Here is a 24,680-nt window from a genome sequence, read left to right as displayed (position 1 = left end):
AGGGGACGACAGTGAAATAAACAACAATATTTAAAAAAATTGTGGAGCAGAGTGAAGCCATGCAACAACAACAAAAACGACATGCAAATGGTCAGGTTTGTGAACAACATGGCAGCCCAAAGAGAGGAGATCACCTAAAAGCAGAAGGGTTTGGCAAGCAAACATGAGTAATTTCCAGTGTGCTTTCTTTGTGTGCATTCAGGACACTATGTGTGACAGTATGACAAACAGCATGATGCATTCTTTTCATATTGACAATATGCTGGGAAACATTGGCTTTAACTTCCGTGTGCCAGATAACATTGGGCCTTAACCCCTAACAAAACCTGAGACTACATAGTTATGATGATGATGCTATTTCCTCATTGCGGATCTTGTGGGGGGTTGTTTTTTTTTTGTGCCATGTCATCACTTCCCTGTTCCCTCTGCCTTGATATCGTTCCCAGCAGGCCTTGCATGGTTCAGCTCCTACCCGGCCGTCCACCCCAAAGCAACTGAGATAGTTCTGACACAGTCATTGGGTGATTCACCCCTTGGATTGAAAGGGATTTTTCAAGGCTGATTTAAATTAGGCTAAATGTGCCTTTGGCTGTGCGAGAGAGTGCATGGGACTCTGTCCCAAATCGTACCGTATTCCCCATATAGGGCACTACTTTGGGCCAGAGCTAATGAAGCTTTGGTCAAATGTAGGTCATTTTATATAGGGAATAGGAAACCATTTCAGGATATAGGATAGGAATAGGACTTGATGCCACAGAAAGGGCTTGGCAGTTTGGTCATTCTAAAACATTGCATTTACATTTTAGTAATTTAGCAGACACTTTTATCCAGAGAGCCTTACAGTTGGTTATTGTAATATGAATGCACTAGGTGAGACAACCAAATATCACAGTCATAGTCAGTACACTTGTCCTTAATAAATAAGTTATCAGCAAAGCCAGTGTGAGTAAGAAAAGACAAGGGGGGTAAGACAGATTAATTATTTAAGTTGTTCTTTGAAGAGGTAGGGTTTCAGATGTTTTTGGAAGATGGGCAGGGACATGACAAAAAGAACAAAGAAAAGCAAAAACATTTCACGATTCATCTAAGAGCATTACCCGTGTTAGAGTCTCAGTATAACCATGACAGAATTTCTATTACACCTATCGGAATGTTGTGGCTGCGCTTTCTGAACGTAATAGGGCTTCATGCTACACTTGTGTGTTGAATGGCTGTGTTTGTTTTGGCTAGCTATAGATCAGCAATACGTGTTTGCATTGGATTAGTACTGAAATTATGCAAACAGAGACATGAGACGCGAGTTTAAGTGGTTATTCAAGAGTGTGATAACTATATTGATTCATTTATCATGTGAAATTTTGCAGTTGTGGAATTTTCATTGGACACATATAGTAATACAGTAACTTCATATTCAAGCAAAGATATCAATATAATGATCTAGTGCATTTGTGCATTTGGAAACTATTCAGACCCCTTCACTTTTCCCACATATTATTACATTACAGCCTTATTCTAAAATGTATTAAACTGTCTGAGGTCCTGAGCACTCTGGAGCAAGTTCACATCAAGGATCTCTTTGTACTTTGCGCCGTTCATCTTTGCCTCGATCCTGACTAGTCTCCCAGTCCCTGCCGCTGAAAAACATCCGCACAGCATGATGCTGCCTACAACATGCTTCACCGTAGAGATGGCATTGGCCAGGTGATGAGAGATGACTGGTTTCCTCCAGATGTGACACTTGACATTCAGGCCAAAGAGCTCAGTTTTGGTTTCATCAGACCAGAGCATCTTGTTTCTCATGGTCTGATAGTCTTTAGGTGCCTATTGGCAAACTCCAAGCGGGCAGTCATGTGCCTTGTACTGAGGTGTGGCTTCCGTCTGGCCACTACCATAAAGGCCTGATTGGTGGAGTGCTGCAGAGATGGTTGTCCTTCTGGAAGTTTCTCCAACCTCAAACGAGGAACTCTGGAGGTCTGTCAGAGTGACCATCAAGTTCTTGGTTACCTCCTTGACCAAGGCCCTTCTCTCCCGATTGCTCAGTTTGGCCAGGCGGCCAGCTCTAGGAAGTGTTTTGGTGGTTACAAACTTCTTCCATTTAACAACGATGGAGGCCACTGTGTTGTTGGGGACCTTCAATGCTGCAGAAATGTTTTGGTACACTTCCCCAGATATGTGCCTCGACACAATCCTTTGTCGGATCTCTGCAAACAATTCCTTCGACCTCATGGCTTTGTTTTTGCTCTGTGCAAATTAATTACTTAAAAATCATACAATGTGATTTTCTGGATTTTTTTTTATAGATTCCGTCTCTCACAGTTGAAGTGTACCTATGATAAAAATGACAGACCTCTACATGCTTTGTAAGTAGGAAAACCTGCAAAATCTGCAGTGTTTCAGATACTTGTTCTCCCCACTGTACACCTTAGCCAAATACATTTAAACTCAGTTTTTCACAATTCCTGACACTTGATCCTAGTAAAAATGTCTTAGGTCAGATAGGATCACCACTTTATTTTAAGAATGTGAAATGTCATAATAATTGTAGAGAGAATGGATTTATTTCAGCTTTTATTTCTTTCATTACATTCCCAGTGGGTCAAACGTTTATATACACTCAATTAGTATTTGGTAGCATTGCCTTTAAATTGTTTAACTTGGGTCAAACGTTTCAGGTAGCCTTCCACAAGCTTCCCACAATAAGTTGGGTGAATTGTGGCCCATTCCTCCTGACAGAGCTGGTGTAACTGAGTCAGGTTTGTATGCCTCCTTGCTCGCACACGCTTTTTCAGTTCTGCCCACACATTTTCTATGGGATTGAGGTCAGGGCTTTGTGATGGCCACTCCAATACCTTGACTTTGTTGTCCTTAAGACATTTTGCCACAACTTTGGAAGTATGCTTGGGGTCATTGTCCATTTGGAAGACCCATTTGCAACCAAGCTTTAACTGATGTCTTGAGATGTTGCGTCAATATATCCACACACTTTTCCTCCCTCATGATGCCATCTAGTTTGTGAAGTGCACCAGTCCCTCCTGCAGCAAAGCACCCCACAACATGCTGCTGCCACCCCCGTGCTTCACGGTTGGGATTGTGTTCTTCGGCTTGCAAGCCTCCCCCTTTTTCATCCAAACATAACGATGGTCATTATGGCCAAACAGTTATAATTTTTTCCCAACAGACCAAAGTACGATCTGTGTCCCCATGTGCAGTTGCAAACCGTAGTCTGGCTTTTTTTTATGGCATTTTAGGAGCAGTGGCTTCTTCCTTGCTGAGCGGCCTTTCAGGTTATGTTGATATAGGACTAATTTTACTGTGGATATAGATACTTTTGTTCCCGTTTCCTCCAGCATCTTCACAAGGTCCTTTGCTGTTGTTCTGAGATTGATTTGCACTTTTCACACCAAAGTACGTTCATCTCTGGGAGACAGAACGCATCTCCTTCCTGAGCGATATGACGGCTGTGTGGTACCATGGTGTGTATACTTGCGTACTATTGTTTGTATAGATTAACTTGGTACCTTCAGGCATTTGGAAATTGCTCCCAAGGATGGACCAGACTTGAGGTCTACAATTTTTCTTCTGAGGTCTTGGCTGATTTATTTTAATTTCCCCTTGATTGATTGATATATATATATATATATATATATAGATATATATATATATAAAAGAAAGAAATCAGCCAAGACCTCAGAAGAAAAATTGTATATACATATATATACATACTGCTGCATTTGCAGTTACAGCCTTGCAGACATTTGACATTCTAGTTGTCAATTTGTTGAGGAAATCTGGAGAGATTTCACCCCATGCTTCCTGAAGCACCTCCCACAAGTAGGATTGACTTGATTGGCACTTCTTACGTACCATACGGTCAAGCTGCTCCCACATCAGTTCAATAGGGTTGAGATCCGGTGACTGTGCTGGCCTCTCCATTATAGACAGAATACCAGCTGACTGCTTCTTCCCTAAATAATTATTGCATAGTTTGGAGCTGTGCTTTGGGTCATTGTCCTGTTGTAGGAGGAAATTGGCTCCAATTAAGCACCGTCCACAGGGTATGGCATAGCACTGCAAAATGGAGTGATAGCCTTCCTTCTTCAAGATCCCTTTTACCCTGTACAAATCTCCCACTTACCACCACCAAACCATCACATAGCCTCCACCATGCTTGACAGATGGCGTCAAGCTCTCCTCCAGCATCTTTTCATTTTTTCTGCGTCTCACGAATGTTCTTCTTTGTGATCAGAACACCTCAAACTTAGATTTGTCTGTCCATAACACTTTTTTTCCAATCTTCCTCTGTCTCGTGTCTGTTCTTTTGCCCATCTTAATCTTTTATTTGCCAGTCTGAGATATGGCTTTTTCTTTGCAACTCTGCCTAGAAGGCCAGCATCCCGGAGCTGCCTCTTCACTGTTGATGTTGAGACTGGTGTTTTGTGGGTACTATTTAATGAAGTTGCCAGTTGAGGACTTGTGAGGCGTCTGTTTCTCAAACTAGACACTCAAATGTACTTCTCCTCTTGTTCAGTTGTGCACCGGGGACTCCCACTCTTTCTATTCTGTTTAGGGCCGGTTTGCACTGTTCTGTGAAGGGAGTAGTACACAGCGTTGGAAGAGATCTTCAGTTTCTTGGCAATTTCTCACATGGAATAGCCTTCATATCCCTGAACAAGAATAGGCTGATGAGTTCCAGAAGAAAGGTATTTGCTTCGGGCCATTTTGAGCCTATAATCAAACCCGCAAATGCTGATGCTCCAGATGCTCAACTAGTCTAAAGGCGACCAGTTTTATTGCTTCTTTAATCAGAACAGTTTTCAGCTGTGCTAACATAATTGCAAAAGGGTTTTCTAATGATCCATTAGCCTTTTAAAATTATTGGATTAGCTAACAACGTGCCTTTGGAACACAGGAGTGATGGTTGCTGATAATTGGCCTCTGTACACCTATGTAGATATTCCATTAACAATCAGCCGTTTCCAGCTACAATAGTCATTTACAATGTCAACACTGTATTTCTGATAAATTTGATGTTATTTTAATGGACAATTTTTTAAATATTTTCTTTCAAAAACAAGGACATTTCTAAGTGACCCCAAACTTTTGAACGGTTGTGTATATAGACATGTAATCACTGAACACTTTAATAATGGAGACATACTGCTATAATCATCTCATATGTATATACTATATTCTCTTCTACTGTATTTAGTCAATGCCACTCCGACATTGATCATCCTAATATTTATATATTTCTTAATTCCATTCCTTTACTTTTATATTTGTGTATTGTTAGATACTACTGCATTGTTGGAGCTAAGAATACAAGCATTTCGCTACACACGCAATAACATCTGCTAAATATGTGTATGTGACCGCTAAATTTTATTTGAACTGAGCTCAATTTTGAGTCTCATAGCAAAGGGTCTGAATACATATAGTAGCAGTCAAAAGTTTGGACACACCTACTCATTCCAGGATTTCTTTATTTTTTACTATATTCTACATTGTAGAAGATTAGTGAAAACATCAAAACTATGAAATAACACCTATGGAATCATGTAGGAAACAAATCAAAATATAATTTATATTTGAGATTCTTCAAAGTAGCCACCCTTTGCCTTGATGACAACTTTGCACACTATTGGTATTCTCTCAACCAGCTTCATGACATGGAATTCATGGAATGCATTTCAATTAACAGGTGCGCCTTGTTAAAAGTTAATCTGTGGAATTTCTTTCTTCTTAATGCGTTTGAACCGATCAGTTGTGTTGTGACAAGGTAGGTGGGTAGACAGAAGATAGCCCTATTTGGTAAAAAAAACAAGTCCATATTATGGAAAGAACAGCTTAAATAAGCAAAGGGAAACAACAGTCCATCATTACTTTAAAACATGAAGGTCAGGAAATTTTCAAGAACTTTGAATGTTTCTTCAAGTGCAGTTGCAAAAACCATCAAGCGCTATGATGAAACTGGCTCATGAGGACCGCCACAGCAAAGGAAGACCCAGAGTTACCTCTGCTGCAGAGGATAAGTTCATTCGAGTTAACTGCACCTCAGATTGCAGGCCAATTAAATGCTACACAGAGTTCAAGTAACAGACATCTCAACATCAACTGTTCAGAGAAGACTGCATGAATCAGGCCTTCATGGTCAAATTGGTGCAAAGAAACCACTACTAAAGGATACCAATAATAAGAAGAGACTTGCTTGCGACCAAGAAACCCCGAACAATGGACATTAGACCGGTGGAAATCTGTCCTTTGGTCTGATGAGTCCAATGTCTTTGTGAGATGCAGAGTAGGTGAATGGATTATCTCCCTCCGCATGTGTGGTTCACACCGTGAAGCATGGAGGAGGTGTGATGGTGCTTTGCTGGTGACACTGTCAATGATTTATTTAGAATTCAAGGCACACTTAACCAGCATGGCTACCACAGCATTATACAGCACTACGCCATCGCATCTGGTTTGCGCTTAGTGGGATTATCATTTGTTTTTCAACAGGACAATGACCCAACACACCTCCAGGCTGTGTCAGGGCTATTTGACCAAGAAGGAGAGTGATGGAGTGCTGCATCAGATGACCTGGCCTTCACAATCCCCGACCTCAACCCAATTGAGATGGTTTGGGATGAGTTGGACCGCAGAGTGAAGGAAAAGCAGCCAACAATTGCTCAGCATACGTGGGAACTCCTTCAAGACTGTTGGAGAAGCATTCCAAGTGAAGCTGGTTAAGAGAATGCCAAAGTGTGCAAAGCTGTCATCAAGGCAAAGTGTGGTTACTTTGTAGAATCCAAAATAGAAAATATATTGATTTGTTTAACACGTTATTGGTTAATACATGATTCCATATGTGTTATTTCATAGTTTTAATGTCTTCATTATTATTCTACACTGTAGAAAATAATACAAATAAAGAAAAACCCTTGAGTGAGTAGGTGTGTCCAAACTTTTGACTGGTACTGTATGTAAATAAGGTACCTGTTTAAAAAAAATAAATGTGTACATTTGCAAACATTCCTAAAAACCTGTTTTCGCTTTGTCATTATGAGTAACGTGTAGATTGATGAGAATAAATAATAATTTAATCAATTTTAGAATAAGGCTGTAACGTAACAAAATGTGGAAAAAGTCAAGGGGTCTGAACACGGTCCGTTTTTTATTTTGCAGTCTAGTGTTGTGTTGAATACACAAGCCTCTTCAATCAATCCCGAGGCTCATGCTGTCACTAAACCTTCCAGGTGGAATGCTAGGTGCTTTAGCCTCAGCTGGCCTTAGACAGAGACACTTGTGCAGCGCATTACCCTTACTCCTCCACAGAGTGGCACTAGCACCTGCTGCAGTTTAGTCACCACGACATACCAAAATCACATCCACCACATCATCACACCACACACTTCCAGATGAGATCCATGTTGGGAACCCCCCCCCCAATCTCACCAGACATTATAATACCTTATCACACTGATATACACATTTTCTATAACCAATTGCTTCCTGCTTGCAGAAATAGAGATATCTAGTTAGTCGTTCATAGTTAATAATGTCAAAGCCGCCACAACAACCGCACATTTTTTTGATAAGCCGTACTTTATCCACACACCACTCAAAACAACATAGCACCCAGTGGGAACGACCGTCAGGAGATTCAAGGACACCTCACTGTGGTTGTTGGAGAGGAAGTACGGTACCTGGTTTTGGCACCGAGTTGGTGACGGACTGCGGCACCTTGTCGTTTATCAGCTCCACACACTCACTGGGAAAGAAGCCAACCTGGGGAGAGGACACACAAGACTTTTAGAGAGAGAGAGAGAGTGCGAGAGTAAGCAGAGAGGATCAGTAACTGTGTGTGTGTGTGTGTGTTAGTGTGAGAGAGCGAGAGTGAGCGAAAGAGCGCATTACCATTAAAGACTGATAAACAAGCTTCATCCACTTAAGAAGGCCCTTCTTCAATGTTGTGCGGTTAATATCAACATTTCACCACTGTGTTTCGGGTATTATGCTGGAGACCTCTATGTATTAAGGAGTCCATAGGCAGTTGGTATAAACACGTACTAAAAGGTTTGTGCAAGACCAGCGCAGGGCGTACTTTGACCCCAGGATACTACTTGGCAGTGTTCAGTCAAGATCATGTGGCTGAATAGCTGCCCAAGCTATGGTATTTAGGACTCTTCAGTGCCACCTGATGAGGAGGTAAAGCCCGGTGGGGTCGATATGTGTTTGTCTGCGTGCACGTGTGTATACCCCAAATGTTTTATATCAGAAGAACAGTCAAGAACATACTGTGATCGTTTCAAATCTCCAGTCAACCAGAAAGCAAGATATACGTATTGAACACAGATGTTAAAAGTAATCTTCAAATGTATTTACGAGTTAACAATAAACAGGTGTAAAACAACTCATTTCTGATCTAACACAACTGATTCTACCAATACAAAAGAGACATAAGTTGCCTTCAGGTTAAAATGTGTGTTAAGAAATAAAATAAAAATATAATAGAAGATCTCTAGGCTTCACTAAAGGGGCTTGGAGGAAGACTAGGTATCAATATTTTTGCGTGCTTTAATGAAGACAGGGGAAAGTGCTAAAACGAAGCCATTCCCAGTAGAGCAGCTTGACAAAACCATTCTGTTACTATCAACTAATCATCTAGTCCACTGAGGAACACATCTCGACTTGTGCGATTCCTAACATAAGAGACCTGGACTACACTAATACACTGTCAAATAAGTGTTTCTACTAGCTTCGGAGTACAGAACCTGCACGCTTTGCAACATACACTGCTTCCATCTTGTAGTAATGTGACTGATAAAGGGGTTGAAGGTTGAATGTGACCATCATAGGGATCCAAGGTCCAGCTGTCTAGTGACAATACTATAGAAAGAGTTGACTCATGCTGAGCATTCAACAAATGCAGCTCACCCTTTCCATGGTTGGATTTGCTCTCTCCCTCTGTTGCTCCTCCAGCCTTTTCTCTCCTTCCCTCCCTTTATCGCTCTCTCTCACCCGCTCTTTCTATGAGGCTCAGGCTGGTAAATAAAGACAGATGTCAGCTGCCTATCCACCTCCAGTCATAGACGGACTCAGACTGCCTCTAGGGTGACTGACTGACCTCCGGTGGCAATAGGAGGGAGGACATGGACATCTGCTTTGTGCTAATTGACATACCATCCAATCAACGTTTCAATATCTAGTAGTAACAAACACGGTGGTGTTTTCGCCAATATCCAGATTGGTTGCAAGGACCAACACCGTGTAATAACATAGTTATGACATCTTTGTTGAAGACATGTATGTATGAGACAATTCTTCCTAGGAATGAGTGCCATGAGTTACGTTATTGAAACATTAAACAGATAATACCTTACTCTGATATACCAAAACCAAACAAACAAGCTACTCTCCTCTGTCAACTCAGTATATACACAGCTACAGTACAACAGTTCCCGATCATCCTTGAGTTCAATAACATGTTGTGAAGCTCCATCCAACATGGCTGCCCTCCCAACTGGCCTGAATCCCCGGGGCAGCGAGCGGAGAGCCAAGCGCACAGGAGGCAATGCTAAGGGTAAGCTATGACCAGAACACTGCCGCAGTTCAATGTGAAGGGCACAGGAATTTCAGCTGGGTTCAAAGAAAGGCTTTTGTTCACTTTAAATGGAATACTGGAAAACTTAGCTTAGCTAATACAATCACATCCCGATCAAGAACAACCACTTATTCTGTACGCATTTTGTATGTATGTATTAACTGACAAGAGAAACATTTCACCCAAATGAACAATATGAGCCAATTTTCATTTGTACTCAAGAGTAAAATTTGCTAAACAGCCAAACCAAATAAGAACCAAATGAGGAAAGCACAATTGAAATCCTGGCCTTGTGGAGTCGATCGTAGATCAGTAGATGTGGATGCCAAGCCATCTGTATGCAACTTATCAACCCCAGATTCTAGACTGAGACACAGTGTGTGTGTGTGTGTGTGTGTGTGTGTGTGTGTGTGTGTGTGTGTGTGTGTGTGTGTGTGTGTGTGTGTGTGTGTGTGTGTGTGTGTGTGTGTGTGTGTGTGTGTGTGTTTCTGGGCCACCAACCTGAAAGCCGTGCTTGCCCCTCCACCACGTTGTGTCCTCTTTGGGGGGCATGTCAATAACAGACACGATGTCCCCAACCTGTCAGTGGAGAGAGACAGAGGAGAAGGGGAAAGGGGGAGAGAGAAGAAAGCGGGGATAGCTGGATCAAGTCAGGCTGTGAATACTTTTGAGGGGAAACTGCATACTAACTAACCCATACTATAGAGGGGATTGGGAACCACTAACTGCATCAGAATGGATTTCTACATAATAATTTGATGTAGAATCAGATGTAGTGTATGAAAAGAGGAATGGAGAAACACCACCCTAGGAACAACGGAATGTACTGAGGCGTCTGTATAAGAGTAAATATGATGCAGATAACCAGTCATGGCGTCCATACCGCAAAGAGAAACGTTCTCATATAATACATACGATTATTTATTACCGCATACAAGAACATCCATTCATCCATGACATCTCCGTGTATACGGAAAGTATTCAGACCCCTTGACTTTTTCCAAATTTTGTTACGTTACAGCCTTATTCTAAAATTGAATAAATTGTTTTTTCCCCTAACCAATCTCACACAATACCCCCCATACGGTCAAAGCAAAATGTTTGCTAATTTATTTATTAAAAAAAAACAGAAATAATGTATTTACATAAGTACTTAGACCCTTTGCTATGAGACTCGAAATTGAGCTCAGGTATATCCTGTCTCCATCTTGATTGGAGTCCACCTGTGGTCAAATCAATTGATGGTACATCTACATAAGGTCTCACAGATGACAGTGCATGTCAGAGCAAAAACCAAGCCACAAGGTCGAAGGAATTGTCCAAAGAATGTATGCAGCATAGAAGGTCCACAAAAACACAGTGGCCTCCATCATTCTTAAATGGAAGAAGTTTGAAACCACCAAGACTATTCCTAGAGCTGACTACATGGCCAAACTGAGCAATCAGGGGAGAAGGGCCTTGGTCAGAGAGGTGACCAAGAACCAGATGGTCACTGACAGAGCTCCAGAGTTCCTCTGTGGAGATGGGAGAACCTTCCAGAAGGACAACCATCACTGCAGCTCATGACATGGCACCTAAAGGACTAAGACCATGAGAAACAAGATTCTCTGGTCTGATGAAACTAAGATTTCACTTTTTGGCCTGAATTCCAAGTTTCTCATCTGGAAGAAACCTGGCACCATTGCTACGGTGAAGCATGGTGGTGGCTGCGTCATGCTGTGGGGATGTTTTTCCAGTGGCAGGGACTGGGAGACTAGTCAGGATCGAGGGAGAGATGAATGGAGCAAAGTACAGAGAGATCCTTGATGAAACTGGTGCGAAGGTTCACCTCCAACAGGAAAACGACCCTAAGCACACATCCAAGACAACGCAGGAGTGGCTTCGGGACAAGTCTCTGAATGTCCTTGAGTGGCCCAACCAGAGCCCGGACTTGAACCCGATCGAACGTCTCTGGGGAGACCTGGAAATAGCTGTGCAGCAACGCTCCCCATCCAACCTGACAGAGCTTGAGAGGATCTGCAGAGAAGAATGGGAGGAACTCCCTGAATGCAGGTGCCAAGCTTGTAGAGTCAAACCCAATAATACTCAAGGCATTAACCACTTCCAAAGGTGCTTCAACAAAGTACTGAGTAAAGGGTCTGAATACTTAAGTAAATATGATATTTCATTTGACATTTTTTAATGGATTTGCAAACATTTCTACAAACCTGTTTTTGCTTTGTCATTATGTGTGTAGATTGATGAGGGGGAAAAATATATTTTAGAATAAAGCTGTAATGTAACAAAATGTGGAAACAGGGGTCTAAATACTTTCTAAATGTACTGTATGTCCATGTGAGAGTGTGTGCATGGTTGTTTAAATGTGTGTCAACCCTCCCTGTCACCTCGAAGGAGAGCTCGTCGGCGGCCTGGGCGATGTAGCGTTTGATGACATGGGCGGCGGCGATGGCGGGCACGTTGATGGAGGACTCCTCGTGGACCAGTAAGTGGTTGCCTTTGTTATCAACCTGGAAAACACACACACACAGTCAAGGTGGTGTCATATTTACTGTCTATCAATGTAGACAGGTTACACTGGGTTGGTGAGTTACGGTTCTAGTGTGTGGAAGGCACTTCATCTCAGTGCAAGAGGCATCACTACAGTCCCTGGTTCGAATACAGGCTGTATCACATCCGGCTGTGATTGGGAGTCCCATGGGGAGGCGCACAATTGGCCCAGCGTCATCCGCGTTTGGCTGGGGTAGGTCGTCATTGTAAATAACTCGTTAAATTAATGTTTAATTATATATATATAAATAGGCGATTAAGGAATGAAGAGCAGTAAGCTGATGTGTTCAAAAGAGAGAGAAAATGTAAAACTATATTTTATGTGTGGTGTATTTGTGTAGAGTGGGAGATTGATAGCCATAAACCCAGACAGAAGCTCACCTCCATCCATGTGAGGGCAGGCCCACAGTTGATCTTGTTGTCAGCGATAGCTGTGAGGCGGGAGAGGTAAGCCATCAGCATCTGGGAAACTGCCTGTGAGAGGAAACCAGAAACAGACCATGTGTAAAACACCTATATAAAACCACACAACGCCCTTCTGTCACTGTAGCTCTACAGAGTGGTGTCGATTGACCTACAGCTATAGGTAGTGTATGCGAATCCTGTGCGGCCACTTTGCGTGGTCTTTACAACTGATCCAGAGACAGCGTGGTTGTTGTGTACATGATGGGTGAGGCTGGCATTACTGATCCTAAATCAGATAGGTGGCCTCCTAACTGGAAATACACAAACAAACTAAATAACAAAAGTTATCATAGACTTTAAGCGGAATTATCATCAGTATTATCATGGCCGTCAGGCTGGCAGACTCTTCAGGGAAATGTATCCAATCAAGAGGCCATTAACGAAAGAAATCAACTCTGGTTGCGTATCTGCCTACCACCAGGGGAGTATACAGTTTCAATTTAACTCAACCCAATGAGGCTGCTAAGTGCGTTTACATCTGCAACCAATCAAAAACAAGAAGCACTCTCCTTTTTAAGCAGGGCCCATGGTAATACATTTGATGTCAGCGGAACACAGATATTTGTTTTGTGCAGTGCCTTTTTCGCTTGCACTACTAAAATATATAAACAACTTATAGGCCCTATGCAAAACTGAATTGCCCATGGTCTGCCAATGACTACTCTACTCACAGTCCTACAAATGTGTTTCAGTGTGAGGCGGGAGTCAGAGAAATGGCTTTTAGTCTGTGCTTCACAAGCTAGTAGTTGTCATTGAGAGAGCTGTTTTTAGGTTTCACTGTAATTGTGTGTTCCTTTCACCAAGGTGATGTACTACTTCTGGACAGGAAGCAGTAAACACACAAGTGTGAGAGAGTGAGAGAGAGGACGAGTCAAATAATTTGTGTGAGAGAAAATTGGAAAGTGTGCATGTGCATCAATGAGTTTGTCAGCACCTCTAGTACTGTAGGAGGGTACCACAGTACTTTAGAGGTATAATGGGCATTCCAAAACACTTCAGCTGCTCTCAGGCAGGATAAACACATCTCAATGAGCATGAGCCAGAATGACTGAGCTCATAATGCAGTCAATCCTAATGATACTGAAATGAAGGTTGTTTCTATTTTTTGAGGCGACTTCTTGAGTAATGCACAAAAGATGGCCAGGAGATTTCATAGGTCTGTGGTGGTCCTTCATGTTCCATATTCAATAAAGGCTAGGACAATACAAGAAGAGAGAGACAGTGTGAAAACCTCATGTGAGTGAGATACAGTAGGCAACAACATACGTGTGTCTCTGTCACCATCAAAAGACATTGTTAGATCAAGTTAAAGAATCTCAAGAGGGACTAGCGTCTGTGATGACTACAGAAATGACTTAATTGAGAGAGCGAGAGAGATAGAGAGACAAATAGAGAGGAGAAAAAAGAGCGCATGAGAGAGAGAAAGGGCAAAAGGAAAGAGTGACTGGTGAGCGCCTAGCAGAGGGAATCAAACACTCCACTGGAGGCCAATTAGAGAGGTTAAATAAGGGAAGAGGAGAGAGGTTAAATAAGGGAAGAGGAGAGAGGTTAAATAAGGGAAGAGAAGAGAGGTTAAATAAGGGAAGAGAAGAGAGGTTAAATAAGGGAAGAGAAGAGAGGTTAAATAAGGGAAGAGAAGAGAGGTTAAATAAGGGAAGAGAAGAGAGGTTAAATAAGGGAAGAGAAGAGAGGTTAAATAAGGGAAGAGAAGAGAGGTTAAATAAGGGAAGAGAAGAGGTTAAATAAGGGAAGAGAAGAGAGGTTAAATAAGGGAAGAGAAGAGAGAGGAAAAGTGGGGACAGGTAGAGGTTAGAGAACTGAGCCCAAAGAGAGGTGAGGTCTAAGTGAGGTTAGAGGAAAGGAAAGAGATGAGAAAGGAGAGATGATAGGAAAGCAGAGCAGAGGAAATGAGAAGTTAGGAGAAGAGGAAGGGATAGAGATTATAGGAGACAAGAAATTAGAGTAGGGAGAAGAGGTTAGAGCAGAGACCATTGAAGTGGTGGGCACGGGGCCAGACGTGGGGCCCTCTCATGACCCTCTCTCTTTCTCTCCCGGAGGTTCTAGGCCGCTGCCTGCCACATCGATTCCAGTACATGAGCGGGCACCGTGCGAACCCAATCAGGCCAGGGACGATCAACACACCCACAGAGGCAGAGTGTTGTAGCCCAGAGGAAGGGGCCGAATGGGGCACAATCTGATGACATGTACATGACACTGCCACTTCAGCACTGGTTTTAAAAGTCCCACAGCCTCCGAGCCTTTGTTTTCTTTCCACAAGATGTGGCACCAACAGTACAACATAAATGTAAATATGTATAACCAAACTAAACCCACAGCCAGGAAGATATATATGTGGAAGATAATAAGATGTGTAAATGACAAAGAATGCCCGGGTTTAAAAAAATATGTTTGTTTTTTATTTGAGACTTCATTGTGGCACTAACCAGTCCAAACAATGGTTAAAGGAGCTATCAGATCTGTTCAAAAATGTCATGAAGGCCACACTTCATTGAGCTCCCTCAAGGTGACGACGAAGCTGACAACATTTAAACGGATCTCAGGATAAATCAAACATTTCCCTAAACAACCCTCATCCGTCAAACGTTGCAGGGAGGGAGAGTACAGAACAGAACGTTGAAGTGGACACCACGTTTTGCCTAAATGATAAAAACGGGTTAGCCTGGGACAAAAAGAAAGCCCCAAACTTTCAAGAAATGAAACGAGTGCCAACAGTGCTACAATACTAAGCACTTGATTTGGAGGGTAAAGTAGGCTTCTGTATAGAGGACTTGCTTTGCAGAGCAGCAGAGAAGGAAGGCCATGAACGCTCTGGTCTGGGCTATAATAAGCCAGGGTGGGTAAGGAAAGCTTTTCTCTGATGACATGGATGCTTTCCTTGTTGTGCTGCAGTTGTTGGTTACTGTTGGTGATGAATACCCTGGCGCTTCCCACAAGACTTGTCCTATTCAGCGCACTAATCCAAGAGTGAGCCTTCCCCTGTGTGTGCCAGACAGTGTGTGTATGCGCCCCAAATGCCACCATAGTCCTCATACAGTGCACTACTTTTGACCAGGGCTCTGATCAAAAATGTCGCACTTTGTAGGGAATATGGTACCATTTGCGCCGCCGCCAGTGTCTCTCCTTAGTCCTCCTTCCTCGAGTGTCAACATGGCCAAGCAAACACAGACCAAAAGAGGGCCAAGACTCTCCACAAAGACAAAGACTAGAGAACATAGGGTAAAACAAGAGTAAAGCCAAGCACAACATGGAGGCCTTAGAGGGACCGGGGGGGGGGGGGGGGGGACTGGCTGGCTAACGGAATCAACAGGGAGACGGATTAGTTGATTAGCAGTAAGTCTCCTGATTTCGCAGAATATTCGGACCAACTCTTTTCAGGTCTTAGACTTAATGAGTCATGGAAGACATTGTGTGAGCTAATGTCAACTCATTTCACCCAGGCAATTTAGAGCTCCATGTACTGGCCTGCACAACAGTGGCCATTGTGTATTGCAATGAGCAGGCAATATGATGGTTAACATACTAGTTAGGCTAAGACTATCCAAATAACTGCGGCAGCTAGGTACCAAACTGGGGGAGCGGCAAAATCAGCCCCTCGACAATACTGTTAGTGACATTTCAAATGAAGCCAATTTTCCCGTACAACAATTCATCCTGTAAGAACCTCTGTATTAAATGCCTGAAAGCTACAATCAGACAATGACAGTTTGAGCACGCAGCCTCCCGAAAAACTATTTGTAAAGCTGGGCTGCCTGAAATTAGTAGACGCTCACTCTCCGCTATTATTTGTTCCAGCAGCCGCAGACACAGATTAAACCGAAAAGGTTCGACATCATGTTCAACCAATCATGACTGAGGTAGGCCTATTTCCTCAGCCTTGTTTTGTGAAAACCCTAACAACCTGTTGTACTAGTCCTGTTTAGTGCTGAACATTCCACTACTGAAGGACCCATGCTTTCATTGTGGGCGTAGTAATCTGACCTCCTGTGATTAGTCAACATGCCGCCCGGGCCTCCCAGTGTTTCCCATTACACTGGGGACCGGACGACCTGCATCCCAAATGGAACCCTATATAGTGTACTACTTTTGATAACGGCCAATAGAGCTCTGGTCAAAAGTAGTGCACTATGAAGGGAACAGGGTGCCATTTGGGATGCAGAAAAAGTGGTGCCTAGTCAGCCTACCTCCGTGGGAGTCTCTATTTAGGAGTATTAGGGCCTTTTTTCCCCCAAGGACTGAAGGATCATAAAAAGGTAGGCATTAACAGCCACTCCAAACTTCAAAGGCCATCGATTTAGTTGTGAAGATATGCCACAGTTCAAGTGGGCTTTCGCTGTGAAAACTACTGTAAAGAGTGAGTGTGTGTGTTCAAGAGAGGGGAAAGAGAGAGGGAGGGAGGGGAAGGAGGGAGGGAAAGAGAGAGGGAGGGAGGGGAAAGAGAGAGGGAGGAGGGGAAAGAGAGAGGGAGGGAGGAGAAAGAGAGGGAGGGAGGAGAAAGAGAGGGGAAAAGAAGGGGAAAGAGGGAGGGAGGAGGGGAAAAGAGAGGGGAAAGAGAGGGGAAAAGAGAGGGAAAGAGAGGGGAAAAGAGAGGGAGGGAGGGGGAAAAAGAGGGAGGGAGGGAGGGGGAGAAAGAGAGGGAGGGAGGAAAAGAGAGGGGAAAGAGAGGGGAAAGAGAAGGGAGGGAGGGGAAAGAAGAGAGGGAGGGGAAAGAGAGAGGGAGGGAGGGGAAAGAGAGAGGGATGGAGGGGAAAGAGAGAGGGGAAAGGAGGGGAAAAGAGAGGGGAAAGAGAGGGGAAAGAGAGAGGGGAAAGGGAGGGAGGGAGGGAGGGGAAAGAGAGAGGGAGGGAGGGAGGGAGGGAGGGAGGGAGGGGAAAGAGAGAGGGAGGGAGGGGAAAGAGAGGGGAAAAGAGATGGGAAAGTGTAAGAGAGAGGGAGGGTGTAAGAGAGCGAAAGCTCCCGTCACAGCTCAGCGGGGATGGAGAGGCTTTCTAAACGTGTAAACACAGAGACAGCACAATTGGACACTTTCACTCATTTAGGCCATGAATCAGCCTGCAACAAAGACCTAGGCAGGAGTTTGTAAAACAAGCAAAAACGACATGGACATTGTACTGGTATTTCACTCTAGCATGGAAACGGTCGCAAAATTGTTCTGAAGTGAGCCCTGTATTTTGCCTCTGGTTTCTGTCTGAACCCTAAACCGTTATCATGTATAACCCTGAAGGGCATAATATAGTCCTTGCAGTCATAAGCTTTGAGGCAGCATTCAAAGTGGGAGACTGGAGACTGGGAGAGACCATCTGAATGGTGATATAGGGGTGTTGGGAGGGGTGGCACATCGGCTGTACTGAGACCAGGCGTCTTACCTCGGCGCGATCACTCAGACTGTCGAATCGAGGCAGCTCCGGCAGCTGCGAGAAGCGGCGGTCATATATGCAGAGGTGCAGGTGCTTATCCAGGACACGAAAATCTTCATAGCTGCGCTTCACAATCCAGTTCCGGCCCTGCGGAGAACAAACAAGATAGTCAGCCAGTGGGAAAGAGAGGAGAGAGAACGTTTCCAAAGACAGAGGAGGTGCATCAGCCCTTTACTCGCCTGGTAACAGATACCCCTCACGCCCTAATTCAGAATCCACCGCTGAGACGGGATGACAGGAGGGGAGCTCTATGCTTTTACTAGGGGGACCAGAGAGGGGGCAGGGCTCGACATTAACGCTGTCCGCTTGCCCGGGCAAGTAAAATTGTTGGACAGGCAGATTACATGGACAAATAAAAAATCACAATATCAAACAATTAGGCTACTTTAATCACTTGCCCAGTGATAGTTTCTGGTCATCAATGAAAATCCTGGAAAAGTCAGTGTGTGCATCACCTGCGTGTGTTCCAGTGGGGGGGATGGGGGGGACGACGATAGGCAATTCAAAACATAGTGTAGTTCTGACTAGTTAACTGTTTAGCATACATTAATGTCATTGTCGTGTCCTCAAATAACTTTCCACAGGCACTCGTGTATAACCTCAAATGGCCAACACGGATACGGGAGCGCAGTTGATGAAACCAATGCTGCAACTCTGGATGTAAAACAATCTCTCAAGCTCTCAAAATTGACTCGGATTCTCCTCTATCCATGCAATTTTGACAAAGTAAAAAAAAAAAATCTTAGAATAGCCTAATTGATAAGTAACTCCTATGCTGTCAACATCTCTCATGAACACTGATTATTTTAACCTCACAAACAGATAAACATCTTAGGTTAACTACCTCGCACACCGTAGCCGTTTGATCCCTGGTTCATTGAATGAGGGAATTATTTTATAAAAACAAAAAGTATTTGGCTATAATTGTAATGTTGCAGGGTGGCCAACCCTCCTCCTGGAGAGTCCAGGAGAGCTACTGGGTATGCAGGCGTTTGCTCCAGCCCAACTCAAACACACAATATTGTAAAGAAATGATCAGCCACTCAAATCAAATTCCATTGCATCCATACATATGTTAATCTGATATTATTGCAGTGTAGAGAAAAGCTTGTTTCTCTAGCTCCAAAAGTGCAGTAATATCGAACAAAACGCACAAATCTAAAGGTAAAATAAAGGAATTAAGAAATACTAGGATGTATAGACATTATGGACAGTATGTGGATAGAAAATATAGTATAATTGAAGAATACGTGGAAAGAATAGTATACTGTACAGCAAAAATGAAATAGGATGGCCTTGACTAGAATACAGTATATATAGTACATATGAAATCAGTAAAACATTACGTAAACATGATTAAAATGATCAGTGTTCCATTATTAAAGTGACCAGTGTTCCATGTCTATGTACATAGGGAAGCAGCATTTAAGGTGCAGGGATGAGTTACCCGATGGTAGCCGCCTAGTTACAGTGACTAAGTTTAGGGCAGGGTACTGGGTGGAGGTCGGCTAGTGATGCCTATTTAACAGTCTGATGGCCTTGAGATAGCTGTTTTTCAGTCTCTCAGTCCCAGCTTTGCTGCACCGACCTCACTTTCTGGATTATAGCTGAGTGAACAAGCAGTGGCTCAGGTCCTTGATGTTCTTCTTGCTGTAGCTGTCCTGAAGGGCAGGCAGTGGGCTTCCGGTGAGAGCCCTATGGTTGCGGACGGTGCAGTTGCCGTGCCAGGCGGTGATACAGCCCGACAGGATGCTCTCAATGGTGCATCTGTAAAGGTTTGTGAGGGTCTTAGGGGCCAAGCCAGCTTCCTGAGGTTGAAGAGGCGCTGTTGCTCCTACTACACCACACTGTGTGGGTGGACTATTTCAGATTGTCAGTGATGTGTACTGTCAGTGACTGAGGAACTTGAAGCTTTTCACCTTCTTCACTGTGGCCCCGTCGATGTGGATGCGTGCTCCCTCTGCTGTCTCCTGAAGTCCACGATCAGTTCCTTTGTTTTGTTGACATTGAGGGAGAGGTTATTTTCATGTCACAACTTCGCCAGGGCCCTCACCTCTTCCCTGTAGGTGTCGGTCTCGTCGTTGTTGGTAATCAGGGCTATTTGATCGCCTAGTTGATCGCCTAGTGCAATTTGGGACAGGCCATTGGTCAGCTCCGGGAACAGGTTCTTTTAGAATTTATCCTGGGGATAATGTTGCTCATGGGCTGAGACAGTTGTGGGGAGCAAAGGAGGAGAAGGAAGAGTGGAAATGGAGAAAAGTTGAGGATGGTGGTGGTGGCAGATGTGGTTAATACTTCTGAAAGCTCTGCCAGATCAGAGTACTGTGTATCCAGGCTCTGGAAGACAAGCTTCCAACAGTCCCCCTTTATGGGCTGACAAATAATTATCCAGAACTCTAGCCATAGCCACTTCCAGGTTGGCAAAAAAAGGCAACATTTCAAGGACCTACTGAATTTCAAGCAGAAGGTGGACACACTGCAAGCTTATCAAAATGCAGAATCATTCCCAGTTATAGCCCATTTAGCAAGCCATGTGGTTTTATCTCCGATGGCCAGTCTTGCCCCCCCTTTTCTCTTCTTGCTCCCTGGTCCAATGCCCACGTCCCCAGTGTGTGGTAACTATCCCTCATCCAGGCAGTCTTCTCGATGGCTGGCTTACAGCCTCCGGCCACCTTCATCTCTGAAAGGACAACACAAACCTGACAAAGCTGCATTTCTGTGGGTCACCCCCTTTACACATTTCTCCACTCCTGTCCTATCTTTCCACCCTTTATTTTCTATTCTCTTCCTATCCCCTCTTTCTTTTGTTCTCCAGAAGGAAAGTCAAAGGTACATGCTCCCAACATGGAATTGGTCAATTTCCCTGCACTTAGCATCACCATGCACTTACCATCATCTATATCAAAGACAGAAAATGGTGGAATATGCTTCAGAAGCCGTATGCAGATGACAAAACCAGTGGTATAAGTGCAAACCAAATTAACTTTGCCCTCAGCTCATCATCGCATTCAAAGCTACTCCGGTCTTCCTATTTTCCATCCAGTTGCTTCACCGTTTCTTTTTCGACTCACAAGTGTGATTGCAAACCTCAAAACCCCAGTTCCAGAACGAGGGAGAAAAAAACAAACTTGGTTGCTTTGATTTGACCCAGAAAGATCCCTCTGAACTGGGGCCAGGGCTGGAGTGACTGTGACTGCAGAGCATCGACCAGCCCCACTGATCCTAGTGCAGCCATAAGGGAATAACCAGGAGGGAATCAGGACTGTAGAAATATTTGTGTAGGGCTCCGTATAGTACTTGGTGAGCTACAGTAGCTTTGTCCCACTTTCAGACACTGGGACTTCCAGTCAGTTCCTTTGTTTGTCTGTTCCCTTACTAGTCTGTGGAACTAAAGCGATCTATCCTGCAGGCTGGATTCTTTCTCCTCCGCTCTCTGTACTAAGAGGGTGGCTCTGGGCCAATTGTTCACCCTCCTTTCCCCCCTTATATACGGAACAGTGCAGCAGTTTCAGCTCCCCTTTCCAACACCAAGCCAAGGAAAGATGGAATTTCCAAGGACAGAGACACCCGTTTTCCGTGGCATTGCCAAGGTCATGCAAATGGAATACGATCTAGAGGAAAAATGTGTGAAACCTGAATCGAGTGAGTCAGTGGAAGGGGTGAGACCGGAGTTACTGGGTTGTGTGGGACCTGTGCGCAATTGTGGGAACTGGAAAGCACATGTGAGCTTAAGAAAATGGAATTCAGTAAAATGGAAGGCATGTCTTCAGTGAACCTTGAACTAGGAAGTCCCTAGAGATGTCCTACATGTTAAATTTAGGAGAAACACCCAAGTTAAACGTTAAAAAAAAACATTTTGATCAATAGACGATGAAATTGGGCAAGGGTTTTATTGAATTGCTTCGCTAGGTCTCTGATGAGAGGGAAACAATTGTCAAGGAGAAGATTCGGATGGTATGCCAGACGTCTTTTTCAAGTTGTGTGTTTTGTTGCTACTCAATACCTTGTGAACATTGTGGATAAGGCCAAACGGCATCATTTCCCTGTCACTCTCCTTTCCCACGAGACCCTATCACCAATCTGACCTTTCTGTTGAGTAGTTTGGTTGTTCCAGCTTCACCGTTCCCGCAACTAAGATTCTTCCATCGCGACCCAAAGTGTTTTCAGAAAAATAAGCCAATCCCGTAACGTTACTAGCTAACAGAGGGGTGTGCTGGGTATAATTTACAGTATTGGGCGTTCATCATTTGGTGTGTGACAAGATTCAAAAGACAGCGATTTTCCATGTGACTGTACGTCTGTGAGAGTGTGTGGGTTTGCGTGCAAGTGTGTGTGTGTGTGTGCAAATGTATATGAGAGAGCACTGATTGAGTGAGTATGACACTGCAGCATATCACAGCACCCGGGGGATTACTCTGTCATACCTGGCAGTAGATCTGGACCAAGTACTGCAGCTCTTTGGACTCAAAGCCATTCCGTGTCACTTCGCTCTGTTCATCCGCGAGTGAAAGCTGGAATACAGAGAGGGAAAGGGGGGAGAGAGAGGGAGAGAGAAAGTATGAGAGACAGTGCTTCATGTTTGGGGTTTTGGATCAAATGGCATAAGGGCATGGATGTGGTCAGATGACAACAGATAATTTGGTTGAAACAACCCTTTAACCTTTGTCTAACCTCCCCCCCTCCCTTTCTTCCAAGCAAGAGCTAAGAGAGTCTCTCAGTAGAACCAAAACAAAATAATTATCATCCCTCACAACCCCTGACAGTTATACTGAGCCCGAGGCAAGTATTCACAAACCGTCTCAGTGTAGGAGTACTGATCCAGGATCAGTTATCCCTTTTAGATAATAGTGAATATGATTATACGGACAGTTGGGATCTGATCCTAGAACAGCACTCGTACTCTGAGACGCTTTGTGTAGAAAACAAAACCGAAAAATCACCAGCCCTCATCAATGAACAAATCACTTTGTCTTTGCGTCACACAAACCCAGCTCGGGTATCATCCCCGACAGAAGAAACCACTTTAACACTCAATTCCTAATCCCTTTGCTATGACTTCGTAAGCGGAAGAGAGAGAGAACCTCACATGTAAACGTTACAAGTCCCTTCCCAGATGAGCTAACTAACAAAGAGAACATTGAAAGAGGAGTTGACAGAATAAAGCATGAAGGAAGGAGGGACAATCATAATGATGGGATGATGAGACTGATTTGTCCCCAGCTGAGCCCCCCTCCCCGCTTGCCTGCCCACGTTCTTATGAAATATAAATGAGGACTGGAGCGTCCCACACAGCAGGTGAGCGTCTCTTCCATGTTACTCAGTAGACCACGGAGGAACTGATATCTGATATACATATCGTACTATTGAAAAACGTTTTGTAATGAAAGCGCAAACAAACATAAACAATGGACAAATTCAGGTAGTCCCTCGCCTCCCTCCCCATTTCGGACTGTTTGCTTCTGTTTGGTTCCTAATGAATAGGACCCTGATCTGTCTGTGAGCACTGGACCTGACAAGCTTAGATGCAGAAGCCGACTTCAACAGTTATTCGCAACAGTTTGATGCTATAGGCCTGTAGTGCCACACACTCACATTGTAGGCCTTTGTAAGATGGTTTTGTCGAATGCTGGGGGACATAGAATTTCTTCTCATTTCAGGGAGTCATTCATTTGATTGAGCCTATGACTTGTATGAAAATGAGAAGGACATTTTTGTTGCATAATTTATAGCTCCGTTTTCCCTTTTGAACCAGAAGTAGGAAACAAACTCCAATGGACTCCCGTTCTCAACATGAGGTATGTGTGACACCTGACAACACCTATTACTAAGCTAGGCATGCCAATTAGTGACCAACAAGCAATTTGCTTTTGTCCTAGTTGAAGCTGCTAGCCTATATCTCCCAATCAATCCCAGGTAAATTGCTTTACTTTAACACAATGTTACTATTGCAGAGACCATGTTTTACAATCCACCATTGATTGCAAGACTGTGCAGTGAATTGTATGGTTTGTGTGCTCCATTCATGCACAGACACAGACACACAGTACAACAGTCTCTGTGTTCACCCCCCATCATTGCACACACATTATGGACACACACACACATTAAAACTGAATGGCCCTCGCTGTCCTTTGTGCCTGAAGGGGTCTGCTGCGTGTCTCACAGGCACCAGACCCCTACAACCCCAGCGCACACCTCCCCCACACGGCCCACCGCGTATCTCTCCGCTTCCCATCCATCCCTGTGATTGACATATCAAAAAGGAATGAGCTGGACGTGCTGACTGGGGCAACACGTCCAAGCACTGACCTCAGCGGGGGGGGGGGACAAATGATCATGTGTACACAGTCAAAGACACAAACAGGGTTAAGTGGGGTCTTGTTTGTGTGGCAAAACAAACTTAAACCCTTGCGATTCTCTCGTTGTTATGAGTGGTAGACCCTCAGCAGCTGCAGAAGACAGCTCAGCGTTTAACCTATACTACAAATGTCGTTTGAGGAGTTAGTCAGTTTTACTTTGGTCAGTCTGAGTTTAACTCGGAATAACCGGTACCACGAAACTGGCTCACCTTTTGCCAGGTACATTTCTATGGCAACCAATCCTTCAGAACTAATCCTTCAGGAATGCTAACTGAACCTGGCTAG

At 43.9% G+C, this 24,680-nt stretch overlaps 1 protein-coding gene across 1 annotated transcript in view; it reads right to left on the bottom strand.

The window, feature by feature from the left end:
- LOC123999772 (rho GTPase-activating protein 32-like) overlaps positions 1–24,680 on the bottom strand; it is a 207,677-nt gene that overhangs the window by 40,991 nt on the left and 142,006 nt on the right. Inside the window, 6 exon segments of the mRNA XM_046305797.1 lie at positions 7,692–7,773; positions 10,091–10,168; positions 11,974–12,096; positions 12,518–12,610; positions 17,986–18,123; positions 22,461–22,547. Coding sequence (XP_046161753.1) covers positions 7,692–7,773; positions 10,091–10,168; positions 11,974–12,096; positions 12,518–12,610; positions 17,986–18,123; positions 22,461–22,547 — 601 coding nt within the window.

This window comes from Oncorhynchus gorbuscha, linkage group LG16 (assembly GCF_021184085.1).
Source record: "Oncorhynchus gorbuscha isolate QuinsamMale2020 ecotype Even-year linkage group LG16, OgorEven_v1.0, whole genome shotgun sequence".
In the NCBI taxonomy this organism is placed as follows: domain Eukaryota; kingdom Metazoa; phylum Chordata; class Actinopteri; order Salmoniformes; family Salmonidae; genus Oncorhynchus; species Oncorhynchus gorbuscha.
This window is presented reverse-complemented; position numbering and strand designations above follow the sequence as displayed.